This window comes from Jaculus jaculus, chromosome 4, assembly GCF_020740685.1.
Source record: "Jaculus jaculus isolate mJacJac1 chromosome 4, mJacJac1.mat.Y.cur, whole genome shotgun sequence".
NCBI classification, from domain to species: domain Eukaryota; kingdom Metazoa; phylum Chordata; class Mammalia; order Rodentia; family Dipodidae; genus Jaculus; species Jaculus jaculus.
The window spans coordinates 115,646,747-115,662,567 of record NC_059105.1 but is presented as its reverse complement, the minus strand read 5'-3'; the positions used below and the strand labels follow the sequence as shown (position 1 = coordinate 115,662,567).

The 15,821-nt window shown below is 45.6% G+C and overlaps 1 protein-coding gene across 1 annotated transcript in view; it reads left to right on the top strand.

Moving 5' to 3' along the window:
• Positions 1 to 15,821, top strand: part of Acoxl (acyl-CoA oxidase like) — a 396,521-nt gene that overhangs the window by 320,621 nt on the left and 60,079 nt on the right. Inside the window, 1 exon segment of the mRNA XM_045148384.1 lies at positions 3,964 to 4,034. Within this exon segment, the coding sequence (XP_045004319.1) occupies positions 3,964 to 4,034 (71 nt within the window).

The window sequence follows — 15,821 nt, the reverse complement described above, 5'->3', positions numbered from 1 at the left end:
ATAAAGAAAAAAGCATTCATCCTCAGCTATCTGTGTAAAGAGGCATAGACAGTTAACTGGTTGGAAAGACTACAAGATAACTAAAAGGGTGATTTTCACCAGTATTTCACCTAATTTACTGATGCTTAATACCCCTGAGTAGGCAGATCAACGTGGATGTTGAATACTTGGTGGAGAAATTATTTTAAGATCATTGCAAACAGAAATTGTTGATGTCATGCAACACACACACACAAGCTCACACATGCTCACACAGATGCATGTCAACATGCAAACAAGCACACATGCATTTGCACCTGAAAGTCATTCCATATTTCTTAATTGATAGCCTGGGTAATCAAGAAATTCCACACACAAATTGTGTAGGTATGTGCAAATATGTTTCTGCATGCAGGAGTGCAGATAAAAGACCTATAGGGGTGGCTTCTTGGCATTTCTGTGAACCAGGCCATCAAGGTGCATGAGTTACATTAGCAAGTACATCAGCAGAACAACATGGCAGGAAAGTGGCTTTATAGAACTCTCACACTGACTGCTTCTCCATGCACAATGCACTTTATTGATGCCTTGAACATCCTAGTGTCTTCCCTTGTGCAAATTTTCTTGCATTCAATCATGAACAGGTTAAGACAAATTAAGTTTTTCTGATAATTGTCCCAAAAGGCTACTTTAAGGAGACACTCAGCTTCTGTCCTAAGCCCCAGAGATGTTAAAGTCCCCAATTCACATGACCAGTAGCAGCTCTGACTAGCTGACCTCATGTCTCTTCTTGCACATAAACCACGCTAAGGTGTGGAACTGAAGTGTTGCCTCAGACCATGGCATCAAGGTAGTCAGAGGTCCTGGAGAAGTCAACACTCCATCTTCACACTCGAGTGGCGGTGGGAAGAACTGGCCATTAAACTATGATGCCACCCGAATGTAGCATCTCCCCAGATGGCCTTCAGCAGTATCCCTTTTACTTCCCGTCACTCATCTGCATTCAACACACATTTATTGGAGGCCTACTGTGCACCCAGGACTGTGATGTCTGTGCTTTAAAAATTCCAGTAGGAACAGCCCCCACTCCCTCGGGGCGTTAGTCAGAGCTGGGGCAAGGAGCCCCCTAGATTGAGTGTTCAAGGAGAACACAGGTTACGTGAGTCAGACAGAATGAAAGGTGCATATGGCTGCCCACAAAGCCCAGGCAAGGCAGGCAACCTGAGACCTCGCCTTTGGAAGGACAGGCAAGGTAGACCAATACTACAAAGCAGGAAGGGTGCTCAGAGCAGAAAGAAGATCAAGGAGGGAGGTGTAGCGTTCAAGAATGATTTGGAAAAGTGCTTGGGACACGGTGTGATTGGGTTGCAAGTCGAGGAAAAGGGTCTGCATGGAGCGTGAGAATCAGTACCTCCTAGGGCACGGTGCCCTGACCAGCAGCTCTTGTTCATCTCACTATCACAGTCACTGTTCTTGGAAACTTACGAGGTTCCGTGATCCCTAAGCCCTACACCAAAACAGCTTTTAGACTGGTCTGGAATCCATAGCCACTAACTTCAGCTGCTGTCAGAACCAGGCTCGCCGCCTCTATGGGAATCAGGTGGGAGTGACTGCTCTTATTGTGGGTGCCCTAAGCCAAAAGGCTGACCCCTGAATCCCACAAACTCCCTGTGAAACTGGTGCTACGCCACATCCTTGCCATCTAGAACTTGTTATTTTTCTATATTTTCTAAGGAGTAAATACTCTGGTTCAAGCTAATAACTTATTTAAAGACATTTTCCTCCATATAAATTATCTAGCCTGTGGTATTCTGTAATAGTAACACAAACTAAAACTCTATGTAAGTAGAGGTAAATCTATTGCATTGATCTTTCTGTGGGTCCTGAGCACATTTTACCTAGAAAGGAATAATTATGGAGACATGGGAGAAGAAATAAATGCAAGATGCAATTGAAACATAACTGTCATGATGAAAATAGTTTAAAATTTTGTTTCATAGGTTAACATTGAAAACTTCCAAAAAATTACTCAAACAATGCCCTCAATAGATACTAACTACTGCCTATATAATTCTCTAACATAACTGTATTTGTTTGCATGGCATCCAGATATCCTCAGGATCAAAATAGTGGAATAAAATTGTTCCTCAATTGTGAGACAAAGCTTAGCTATTCTTACATGAGTTACTTTTGTATTACTGTAACAAAATGCTTGACAGAGTCAACTTAACGGAAAAGTGGTTTGAGTTCATGGTTTCAGAGGGGTGTAGTCTGCCAAGGTCGGGAAGGCATGGGAGAGCACCTCAGACCATGGGAGCAAACAGGTGTAGTGGGAGCTGTTAACATCGTAATGGACCAGGTAGCAGAGAGTAGGGCAGGAGATCAAGGCTGGGAATAACCTGAGAGACCTGCCCCAAAGGGTTTGCTTCCTCCAGCTGTGCCTCGCCACCCAGATCCTTCCAAAATATCACCACCAGCTGGGAAACAAACATTTAAACATTTTAGATTCAAACCACAACAGCTCTGCCCATTCTTGCAAGGTTTGTGCAGGTTGGGAGTGAACCCAGGGCCAGGGCTAGTGTATACTTTGCATGACTGGACAATGCACCTGTGGTGTTAATGTGCAGGACTCACCTTCTCGCAGGCAAAGCTGAGGATGGCTGCCAACGGAGTAGTAGTGGAGGGTCCCGGCAGGTGAAGAGTGAATACAGTTGTGAGTCTAGCAATAAGAGGGCACTCTAGACAGGCCAACACACTAGAAACCTTAATTCCTGTGAAAAGAAGTGGATTTAAGGGCTGGAGAGATGACTCAGTGGTCAAGACACTTCCTGTGAAGTCTAAGGACCCAGGTTTGATTCTCCAGATCCCATGTAAGCCAGATGCACATGGTGGCACATGCATCTGGAGTCTGGAGTTCGTTTGCAGTGGCTAGAGGCCCTGGTGCACCCATTCTCACTCACTTTCTCTCCTTCTCTCTGTCTCTAATAAATTAATAAAATAAATCTTTAAAACAATAAAAAATAGCCGGGTGTGGTGGTGCACGCCTTTAATCCCAGCACTTGGGAGGCAGAGGTAGGAGGATTGCCATGAGTTCGAGGCCACCCTGAGACTCCATAGTGAATTTCAGGTCAGTCTGGGCTAGAGTGAGACCCTACCTCAAAAAACCAAAAAAATAAAATAAATAAATAAATGAAAAGAGGATTTACGTACAAGGGTCAGGGAGCCACAAGTGCATCTTCAAGACTGAATGATACTGTGAGGCCAGCTTGAAGGGAGGTAGTCTGAGTTTTGTGCTTTAGACCAATAAATCAATCAATAAAATAAAAACAATGCTTATGTAAGCAGGTGTTTGATGGCAGTTAGGCTGTAAATACAGGGGGGAAAGTTAAGATTTAGAAATTAACATTTGCAGAGTTTTACTGATCAAGTTAAGTAGATGGTTGGGGTGTTTTTTGTAAACCTGCTTAGGCTTCCTCTTATCATTTGTTGGAGAAGGTTGGCTGGGGAAAGATGACTGGGTGTATTTTGAGGAATTTGGCAGCAGCACTAGCTTGAGTCCACATCTGAGACCCTATCATGTTCTCACCAAGCAACGAGGTAATGCCATGGAAATCACAATGGAAGAGGGAGGTAGGAAGTTTAACACTGCCAGATTAACAAAGACAGTTGGGGTCCTGTCCATGGGGTCACAGGAGTGGGGTTAGGGTGTGATTTGTTGCAGCTGAATCGAGGACTTCCCTTAGTTCCCATGGCACTCGGCTGATCGTAATGGCCTTGTGCTCTGACATGATCTTCCCAACTGACCATGAGGAGTTACTGTGTTCAGACCCTGACCCACTTGGGCAGGTGAGCAGCTCTACTGTTGTCACCCAGGAAATGAGCCAGCACGCCCTTTATTCTTGCCATGGCCGCAAGGCTCTCCTCCATACCGTGTACTGAGAATCCTCAGGAAGACCACTCAGGTTTCTGTCTCTTCCCTTGCAGTCACGTTCGAGCAGTTCTCCCTGGCAGTGAGGCACTGCCCTGACCCACAGGCCCAGGCTTTGTTAATGAAGGTAAGTTATCAGATAAAGTTCTCATTTCCTTAAAGCCCTCCTAGCATTTTGATTGCATTTTTACAAGTGGAAGTAAATTTATCATCTCTGAATTTTGTGCTCCGTGGGGAAGACACTTGTCACTGGCGGGCAGGAGGGTGGCTAGTTAATGAGCACCACCACCGTCCGCGGAGAGCAGAAGTGACAGGAAAGTAGGTGTCGACTACTAGTGGAGAGTCTGCAAACCTCAGAGGACTCGGTTGGTTTTATTTAAACTTACCTGACAGTCTGGATTCTGATGGCAGATTTATGAGACTTGGCCAAATTCCATGTCTCCCACTATACTTTTTAATTAAGACAAAAGAGTCTATGCATCTCCAGTCTGCCACATTCTCCTGTTTGTCACCAGAGGGAATGCTACACAAATTAGACTGCTCGTATTAACTGCTGAGATGGTCAGCTCATGTCATAAGTTCCTTGTCTTTGAATCAAAGACAAACTTCTTTTCCTCTTAGTAACAATTATTTTATTTCCACACAAATGACTCCAGCAGAGATGCTGTGTAACCTACATTCAGGTGGCATATTCAGGGGAGCTGAAAGGTGGAAGACCTGGCAAGCAGCCTGCCTGAATTTAATGAAAAATGGTGTCTTTGACAGTAGAAAGTAGCAGATAGCAGCAGACCACTGGGGTACATGCATAGACACGTTTCCACTGAGGACTAAGCCTCCTGTCTTCACCTAGAAACCATGCAGACTGACCTTGGGGGAACTAGTGTTTCCATGATGTCATTTTCATTTTACACCATCGAGAAACTGTGTAGCAGGAATTTCTCTACCTAAATACAGTTTCTTTACCAGCTGTCTTTTGACTTGAGAAATGTGGAAGAAAAAAATAGGATGTCACTGTGAGGGATTTTCAACTCATTTGCCTGAAATGTGATATTTTTGGTCTGTCCTTTTTTTAAAAAGCTTTCAGTGGTATTAATTTTCTAATAAGGTAGGGCTGCTGATTCTGAGTGTTGGGTTCATCTGGGAGACCTGATTCCTCACATCCCAGTGTGGTGCACCAAGTTGGCATGCTGGAAAGCCGGGCACATGAATTTGAAGTTTCCCACATCAGTCTTCATTCGTGCTCTGAGCTGCATTCCCCAAGAGATTTTCTGTCTGGGTGTAGGCTGGCTTTCTGTGACCCTGAGATACTCTTGAGGCTCTAGACACTCACCCTTTTACCTTTATTCACTGTTCAAGGTGATGAGGACACAGGGCCTTTGCCGCTTCTCCTTCTTAGCAGCATTTTATTCTCCTACCATCTGTTCTCACCTGCTTCCCTCCTGCCCCTCTCCTCTCTTCACCAGCCCATTTCCACGAGATGAAACTCCTGTCTCCTCACCTACTCATGAGCCTACCTGGAGCTTATGTCGGCATCTCAGAAACAGTGTGGGGTGTTGGTAGAGTTCACACCCAACTCAGGAGCCCACACTGCCAGTTCTGCTTCTAGTTATCCTTGCAGTATGTGGCTGGGGAGACCAATTCCCTCTGTTTTCTGGCATAGAGCTAGTAGATAGAGATGGCTGCTACCTGAAGCCCTTCCTCCTTCTGCAGTCTGGCCCATTGCCTCTCACACTTACTGAGCTGGTTTCTATAGCATTCTTGGTTTAGACTTGAAAAAAGGTGAAGCCAGTCAGAGATATCATGGAGAGAGCATGCTGCTTGGGATTTGGTGCCATATCTATCATTTCTGCAGCCCATGTGATGATAGTCACAGAGAATGATATCTGTGGGTGTTTTCAATAGCCTCAGACATTTAAATAGGCATCATCAAAGGAGGTTCACTGAACAAAGACATTTGCGCAATCTCTCGTTCACTCATGTGCGCGCTTTCTCTCTCTCTCCCCTCTCTCTCTCTCTCTCCACACACACACACACACACACACACACACACACACACACACACACACACACATATGATCTCAAAACTACATTGTGATTTTTTTCAGGGGGTTGAGATTTTCTTTTCTTTCTTTATTTGTAATAATGTCACCAATGCAAGGCTACCATGCAAGTGTGACAGTGATGTGTAGAATTTTTGTGAATGTGCATGAGAGAACTGAGAGGGACTGTAGATCATTTTGAAGATAGTCGGCCAGCTGTTCACTGGGTGTTTGCACTAGTGTAGTTTGTACTTCATCTGTTAAAAATCTAAAAATTTGATTCAACCTCATGAAAATGTTTTGTAGCAATTTTTTTTTAAAAAAGATCTAGGCCAAATATGTTTTCAAAAACTACACTTTACATGCATATTATTGAATCCCATACTGTCAAAGATGATTGAGACTATACAACTGGTATTTTATTATAATATGTGAAGGTGTTCTATACATGGACTGCCAAGAAAATGGAAGAGATGGATACACAGATCAATAGATGGTTGGGCTGATACCTTGGAGAGTAGAGACAGAAGCAGTGGAACTGTGGAGATGGAAGAGGCCAGAGCCATCATCCATGACCATGAACAGGAGGGAGATGGGGAGATTGTTCTCCATCATATCTAATTAGTAGAACTGGTACCAGAGAGCCAGGGCCTCTGTGACCTTAGACTGGGCTTTTCCCTAGGTAAGCCACTCAGATAAAAGAACCCATATATAATCCCCTTTTACTCCTCCACCACCCACCACAAGAGCACTCGTAGGAGGACAGGCTGTGGTGCAGATGCTATTGTGGCTGTCTTGAGCTACACTTCCACTGACTTGCTAGTCACACCCCATTGCTGAGGATACCATGAGATAGAGGAGAGTGACTTCTCTGTAGCTTCATATTCTCATCTTCAAAAGAGGAGTAAAGATTAGAACTGACCTATTTAGGGCTTTCCCACCATTACAGCTCTGTGAAGAGGTTAGGAGGGAAGTACTGAGTAGTGAGGCAGCTGTTTTAGGTGGAGGGGTATCAGTGACACCTGCTACTATCTAAATCACAGAAAAGGCATAGATTCCATAAATTATTTACTGGGCCCCATTCATTAAAAAAAACCTACTGTTATTTACCTGTCTCTTCACTTGAGATCCTGGTTGTGTTACTGTCTGTAGTCCCAGATGGTTATCTTCCTAGAGAGACTGTCTGTAGTTGGTGTTGCAGTCAAGTTCACATTGCTGACAGAAATCACCCAACCAAGAGCAGCTTGTGGGGAGAAAGATTTATTTTGGCTTATATACTCAAAGGGAAGCTCCATGATGGCAGGGGAAAAGAATGGCATGAGCAGAGGGTGAACATCACTTTTTGGCCAACATCAGGTGGACAGCAGGAACAGGAGAGTGTGCCAAATACTGGCAAAGGGAAACTGGCTAAAATACCCATAAGCCTGCCCCCCAACAATACACTGTCTCTAGGAGGTGTTAATTCTCAATTCTTTATCAGCTAGGAACCTAGCATTCAGAACACCTAAGTTTATGAGGGCCACCTGAATCAAACCACCATATTCTGCCCCAGCCCCCCATAACCTGATAACCATACATGATGTAAATGCAATGTATTCAGTCCCACTTTAAAAGCCTTCCTAGATTTTAACAATCCTAATGATGTCTAAACATTCTCATAGTCTGAGATTTTTTAGCTGAGCCATAATACAAAATAAATAAATAAATAAATAATGGCACAGAATAAACACTCACACTGCAAAAGATGGCATTGGGCATAGCAAAGAAATATTCAACCAATACAAGATGTAAACAGGGCATGCATCAAACTCTGAATTTCCAAGTCCAATAACTCTTGCCAGTGACAAATCTCCAAGTCCAATAATTCTAGCCAGTGACAAGTCTCCGGAATTCCAGTTCCACCCCTCTAGCTAGGCTACTCACAGTCCCAGAAAACTTCATCAGGGCTGGTAGCTCTTCTTAGCAGCCATCTTGTGGTCCTGGCATCTTACTGGATCTCCACTGCAACCCACGGTTTATACTCACAGCTCCATTGGGTCTCCATGTAGGCATCCAGAAAACCTGCTTCATACTGCCCATGGTCATTTCTAAAACACAGGACCGTATTGAAAATTCAATGACCTTCACTTTCCTGCATTTCTTATACTCTATAATACCAGGTAGGGTGCCAATTTGTTAATCCAAGGGGGAATAAAGCAGACTTTGAAGAATAGGACACTCCGTGAGCATTCAGTCCCCTTCAAAAGATTGCATTCTATCTGTTGCCCCAATGCAGGTCAGCTGGCCCAATCTCAATGGTTCTAATCTCTCATACAATTGCAGCTGAATGGGCAGAAGTTTTGTTTCAAATGTTTCATTTTTTTCTGTGCTATATCTCTCTGCTCACAAAAGTCTATTTCTATGCAATGCAACCCTGCACACATTCTTGGGACATAACAGCAAGCCTCTCACACAAACTAATTCTAGCCCAGTCCAAGCAAAGCTCTTTCTCACCCTCACAAGCCAAACCTCACACTCTGTAGTTCTTACTGCATGTAGGTCTTTCAACTCTGACCAGAACAGTCAAGCTGGGTCAAGCTGTATTTACAGCACTGCAAGGTGTCTCTTAGGCCAAGGTTTCAGATCCCCCCACATTCCTCTTAAAAATAAGCTCCATAAGGCCAAAGCCACACAGTCAGATGTCTAGCACAACCCCACTTCTGGTACCAACTTTACTGTTGCAGTCAGGTTCACATTGCTGGAAGAAATCACCTGACCAAGAACAGCTTGTGGGGGAAAAAAAAGTTTATTTTGGCTTATAGACCCAAGGAGAAGTTCCGTGATGGCATGACCAGAGGGTGGACATCACTTCCTAGCCAACATCAAGTAATAAAGCAGGAATAAGGCAAAGGGAAACTGTCTGTAATATCCATAAGGCCGCTCCCAACAATGCACTACCTCCCGGAAGCATTAATTCTCAAATCCCTATCAACTGGGAACCTAGTATTCCAAACACCTAAGTTTATGGGGGACACCTGAATCAAACCACCACAGTTGGCTTCACCTACCACTCCCCATGGTTCCAGGTTTATCCCAGGTTTCAGCTTCATATGCAAACAAGTCCATACTCATTATCTTGACCTTCTTTGAATTCCCCTTACCATCCTTACCGATGGTGGCCTCAGAACTTAGGATGGGGGCAGGTTTTGTGGATAGCTCTCTCTTGCCTTGGGGCTGCTACACCTGATCTCATGTGTCTGTCTATCCTTGTGGCATCATTCAGAGAAACATCTCCTCTTTTGTCTCAGGAAACAGCATTTAGAGTTGATTCCTCAGGAACAAGCTACTATCTCCACCCTGCCAGGAACCAGTCTCTGACCTTAGGCAGGTCACTTTTGTCTCTTTTAACTAATAACTTCTTGTGATAAAAGAGAAGATGAATAGATGAACCCATCCACATCTTGCAAATGTATGGATGGACATTATCAATAACCCATAATTAAAACTGTGCTTCAAAGAGAATCACCCTGGCCTTCCCCATCTGTCTCTTTCCTTCCAGTTTTACTTAGTGAACTCAGTGCCTGCTCCTCACTTTCTACATTCATTTCCAGAGCTAACTCTGTCCTGCCTCTGGAAAAGGGTGATCACAGAATCTATCATCTCAACCTGAATTATTGTTCAAGGGAAAGGAACCACCATTAAAAATTCATGTTGGATGGCAAGCATAAGCCATGACCATTCCAGGAAAACTAGGGAATTTGATCCTCTTCTTTCTCAGTCAAATCCAAACTCTCTTATGTTATGGTTCAAATGCACAATGTCACCTACAGACTCATTGTTTGAATGCTTGTCCCCAGCCAATAACACTACTTTTGGAGGCTATGGAACTTTTAGCAGGTGGCGGCCTAGCTGACAGAAGTAGGTAACTAACGGTGCCCATGAAGGCTATAGCCTGGCTTCTGGTTCTGGCCATGCTCTGCTTCCAGGTCCAGCCTAGTGTGAGGAGCATCTACCACATGTGGCCACTGCATGAATGCTGCTATGTCTCCCCTGCCACAATGGACTGAAACCCTCAAAAATTTTCCCTCTTTAAATTGTTTATCCAGGTACTGTGGTTACAGCATTGCAGAAGTAACAGAATTAAATGGTCCTACATTGCCTAACCAAGTCCTCTCTCAGTACTTGCTCTACTCTCTTGTCTCCACCCCCATCAGGATTGTTCCCAGGTTCTTAAAAGTCACATCTTTTGGGGGCTGGAAATATGGTTCAGTGGTTCAGGCACTTGCCTGCAAAGCCAAAGGACCCAGGTATGATTCCCAAAGACCCACATAAGCCAGACGCAAAAGGTGGCACATGCATCTAGTTTGTTTGCGGTGGCTGGAGGCTCTGGCTTACCCATTCCCTCTCTCTCTTCCTCAAATAAGAAAAAAAAATTTAAAATAATAGTTACATCTTCTTTTGAGGATGGCAGTTGGTTGGAAGTTAGATCTTTTGGTGCCAGTGTGGATTTGGACCATCATTTTCTAATCTGGGCATAAATAACTATACTCCATGCTATTCTTGTACATCTCAGGGCTTCTTAGGCATCTGCTGGCAGACAGCTTCTTCACTTAGAGCCTCATTGGCACTGAAACTTTCTGAGGCATTACCTTCAAGGGCCCCAGGCTTCCTTTGTCTAAGATAAAGGATGAAATAGGGTGTTCAGGGCATAATGGCCTTTCCTGGGAGATATTCCTCCTCCAGGTCAGGAAGAGAGTATGTACTCTGATGCCATCCCTAAAGCAAGACAGTAAAGAAATCAAGAGCAAGTGACACTGAGTGAATGTTCAGAGTGTTTCCCCATATTGCAGCTCCCCAACTCAGGCCTGACTAGGCTGCCCTGCCTAAAACCCCTGGCCCAGGCACCCTGCGAAGGCAGGCTTTTCTGTAGCGGGAACCTGACATGATACCACATGATCTGTAGGAAACAGTAACAGAAACCAAACTGGCGATGAAAATAAGTAAATAAGTAAACAGACACCCAGCTGGGCTGGATTATCACACCGCTTTGCATCTCTGCCCCTAAATTGCAAGCAGGGCTGCCATGCCAGTAGCCACAGGGCCCTAGCCTTTTCTCTGGCGTGGTTGGGCAGGAGGGTGACTGTGCTTGTCCGGGGATGAGATGGGTGAGACTCTGGCTTGGGGAGACTTGCAGAAACTCTTTTCTAGTTTCCTCTACCTGGAAATATATGCAGGCCTCCTAGAGTTGGTGTGCGTCCCAGTTTGAACAAAGCCACAAGAGCATGGTGTGTGCACAGGTCTAAAAGCTGCCAGAAGCTTCCTTCCCATTAAACCACCCACAAGCAATGCTGCCCCAGGTGCATAGAGGAATCTGAGCAGTTGTGGAAGGGGGACCCCAGACGTCCCTCCTACACATCCTCTTGCCACTATGATCTTGCCAGATGCAACCGTTTTTCTGTCTAGGGGTGGTCTAAGAAATCAGACATACTCAAGCCCTTCTTCAAACCAAAGCCCTCCAAGTGACAAATACCACCTGATCCTTCACTCCTCCACATTTACCAAGATAACTTCTTCCCCCAGACTGATGGAATCCCGTCAGGAATGAGAGCTTTCCCCACAAACACAATGACCCTTCCAAGCCTGTGAGGGACTATACCAAAGAGAAGGGAATTTTCCACATGACTGCTCCCCTGCTTTCCACCCCCCCCCCCAAAGGCTCAGAAGCAAGCTGGTTGTCTAGTGTTTCTTAAATTGTCATTGTCACAAAGATTGTTTCTGCTTCACTTCTCCCAAAGTTCTCCCTTCTCCCCACCCTCCCCGCCCCGGCATGTTGCTTAGGCAAGGAACAGCAATTGTGCCATTCAGCATCCAGTGTGCAGAATGGTCCCGAGCATCCATGCAGGTGCCTTTGTCTGCCTTTGTGCTTTGAGGAGACCTTTGGTTCCCAGAGGGTGCTCACCAAGGCAACCAGACCTCTAAGCAGAGCGTGTGCAGGGGACTGTCCCGCCCGTACAGGCTGCTAGCAAGCAGCAATTTGTGCCTGTCAAGTGGGCGAGGTGGGTTTTCCCCTTTTCCTGCATTCTAACTGCTCTTTCTTCCTTTTCTCAACATGTGTAGGAGGTAGCTAGTTTAAGCACCAAACCTAGCAGCCACCTTTCCTCAAGCACGGGGCAAAGTAGGCTGTACTTCTGCAAGTGGCCTCTTCATAGCCACATATGCCATCTTGGTCCTGTGCCTCTGAGAGTGGCTTCAGCCTTTGGCTGGCAAAAGTTTTCCTCTGCCTCTCAAATCCCTTTAAGAGCTGCCATACAGGATGTGTGCCCTGCACATGCTCAAAGCCACCAGTCAGGCACCAGGGCTGGTCATGGGATTAGGCCTCCCACACAGGAAGGAGAGGGGTTCTTATTTGGGGCTTGACTGCATTTCCCTGTCCACATCCAGTCCAGAATGAAGAGTGCCAGTACATGCTCTGAGTTCTGTGAACATCCATGAGCAGAGTGTCAGCGATGTGAAGTGGCCCTTCTCGGCCTGTCCACTCCCCCTACCTGCTCTACCCCCTGCAGGGAAGGGCCACACAGGCAGGAGTGGGTTTGTGGCTGGCAGTGGACCTAAGAGAAGCTGTTCAGTCTTGTACCTGGCTCACTTGAATTGAGTCTCAATGTTTATCTATTTAGAAATGGGAAACAGCTTTCAATGACATATAAATCAAAATTCAGACCTTCACTTTGAGAAACAAGTGGGTCTTATTCATTCCTGTACCCCTGTGACATTGGGACAACCCCCCTCATTCTTGGAGGTCTCATTGTAAGTGCCTTGACAGGGTTATTCGGAGACCAGCTTAGGTCAACCCACCCCAAGTCTTTTTTGTCTGAGGCAAGCCCAACAGACTGGCCAGTGTGTATGTGTGTGTGTGTGTGAGAGAGAGAGAGAGAGAGAGAGAGAGAGAGGGAGAGGGAGGGAGGGAGGGAGGGAGGGAGATAATGGGGAGAGAATTGGCACGCTAGGGCCTCCAGCCACTGTAATCAAACACCAGACACATGTGCCACCTTGTGTGTATGTGTGACCTTGCACATGCATCACCTTCTGTGTCTGGTTTACATAGGAACTGGGGAGTTTAACATGGGTCCTTAGGCTTCTCAGGCAAGCACCTTAACTATGAAGCCATCTCTCCAGCGCCCCCCCCATCTCAAATCTGAATGACAATTTTTCATTCCAATAAAACTTTAATTTTTGGAAGGGTCTTTAATGCATAGAAGCAACTTTTTTAACCTTACAGGACTGAATTTTTAGCCCTAAAGGAATGGTTGTAGAATGGTAAGCTCTCCAGTGAATGAGCAGAAGAGGTATTTGGATGGCAGTTGACACATACCTCCTGCAACCTGCCTTTAAAACATTTGCCTCTGTTATATGTCAGGCACTGTGCTTGACACCGAGGTGCAGATATCAATAAGACATGACCCTTACTTTGGGGTGCTTCCCCATGAATAGGTGAGACAGACACATCATTGCACCCCATCATGTAAGCACACTGAAATGAGCCAAGTGTTGAGGAGGGAATTTGATAATGGGGGAGCACTCAGCTAAACCCCAACTCAACATGGATTTAGGGAGGAGGTAGCACTTGAGCTGTTTCTATATATCTGCAGTAAATTAAGTGTAGCCAACTGTGTGTATCCCATGGCATCTAAAAGTGGTGTTGATATGACGTGCTCTGAGCTTTCTATCTGTAGCATTTTAAGTGCATTGATGGATGCCTTGGAAGCTGACTGCCCAAACAGGGTCCTAGGTCCTCCACAGAGGACAGATATCCAGATTCTTCCAGTTTTCAACTGACCTAGAGATATCTTGAAAATATATCACCTTCCTTGGCTGGGAAAACTTCGGGGTTTCTCATGTGAATATCAAAGGTGGTGTCTCTGGAAGAGAATGCAGCTATGGCCACCATGAATTAATAGTTGCTAAAGAATTATTCTAAGAGTTCATTCTCCAAGTGAAGGGCCAGGGTAGAGGGAGAGGGAGAGATGTGGGAGGTTGGGAGGAGAAAGGCAAAGGGCAGTCTTGTTAGAAGAGGGCCTATTCTAGAAGAGTCTATGTTGCAGTCCGGTTCGCATTGCTGTTAGAAATCACCCAACCAAGAGCAGCTTGTGGGAAAAAGAGATTTATTTTGGCTTACAGGCTTGAGGGGAAGCTTCACGATGGCAGGGAAAATGATGGCATGAGCAGAGGGTGGACATCACCCCCTGGCCAACATAAGGTGGGCCACAGCAACAGGAGGGTGTGCCAAACACTGGCATGGGGAAACTGGCTATAAAGCCCATAAGCCCGCCCCCAACAATACACTCCCTCCAGGAGGCATTAATTCCCAAATCTCCATCAGCGGGGGAGCTAGCATTCACAACACCTAAGTTTATGGGGGACACCTGAATCAAACCACCACAGTCTATATTCCATCTGACTCCTCACAAAGCTCTCTTCTCAGGAGAAAGAGGCCAATGCCGTTCTGTTCTGAATGCCATTAGGGACACACGAGCGTGCGCGCACGCGCGCGCACACACACACACACACACACACACACACCAGCAGTGTGTGAGGACATTATACCTATTATGCACCTTGTCACTTCATTGTCAAGCCTCTAAATCAATAGCTAAGCAAAGTACCCGTGAGGTGGTAGAAATCCTACTCTTTGGAAGTGCAGTGAGCACCTCCTCCAAGCATGGAGGGGCAACCCTGTGGGAATTCTACCCATCGTGTAGAGCACAGGGCACAGGGCTTGTGCAGCGTGCCTCCGTGTATACTCTCCCCATTTCCTCTGTGCTCAGCTGTAATGAGGAAGGCTTCATTTCAGGAAGACAGGACAGGAAAAGCAATCACATGAGACAAAAGACAATTAGAAGAATGTGTTGGAAATCCGACATGGGAAGCTGAGAGCAAAGTTAGTTAGTGCACCTAGAAAACGGAGCCTGGCTGAGTGTCCCTTCACCAATTCCATGGAGATCATCATCTGAAATACACAGTTTCATCTCTTTTGTCCTCATCCAGAGTATGGGTAAGGAAATTTCATCAAGGGTTCTCTGACGTTACAGAATTGCCAGGCAAGAGGAGGCATGCACATTTTCCCACAGACAGTGAGGAGGGGCCTGGTGGTTCAGCTATGTGCAAAGTCATGCGGCACGGGCCGAGGAAGGCAGCTCACACAGAGGAGCCCCTGCCCTCAGCCAGCCCCAGCTGCTCCCTGAGTAAACATGGCATGCTTGAGAGCCAGTGGCTTCTAACTCTCCTTGGTCCTTACTGAAGCTTCTTGTTTTGATTAATTTTACACTGTTCAATGTCTGTTGAATTTTTTTAAACGCCCACCATGAGTACCAATTATGAAATGGGAGGACGCAGGACCAAGTAGGTAGGTCTGCTCCTTCCCTCGGCTAGAACCCAGGAAATACCCTGGCACCTAGTGGGTGAGGAGTAGAAGGAGAAAGGAAGGGAGTCTATTATTTCTGGATTAAATGCCAAGGAAGTGGTCAGCAAGAAGGCGCTATCCAGCCTATCACTGCCTCTTCTCAGGGTCTCCTGACACAATCTTTTCATCTTTGAGAAAAAATCTTTCTGTTTATCTCTTCTGGACTCTAAAAGGACAAAATGGGGGATCAGATAACTTGTGTTCTGAAACCCTAGCCTTGTCAAAGAGTAGCTCGAACAGCCTACCCATAATCCTTTGATCTGTACATTAAATTTTGAAAGAACTCACAGGAGGGAAGTCTTTCACTTTGGACAATAGGTTTATCTTACTCACATAATTAATCTTAGACTTGGCATTTAATGTGATCTGTCCTGTGAGAGTCCTTTCCAAATGTAACACATACACCACAGCAATTTCATTCACCTCGTTGCCAGGATGA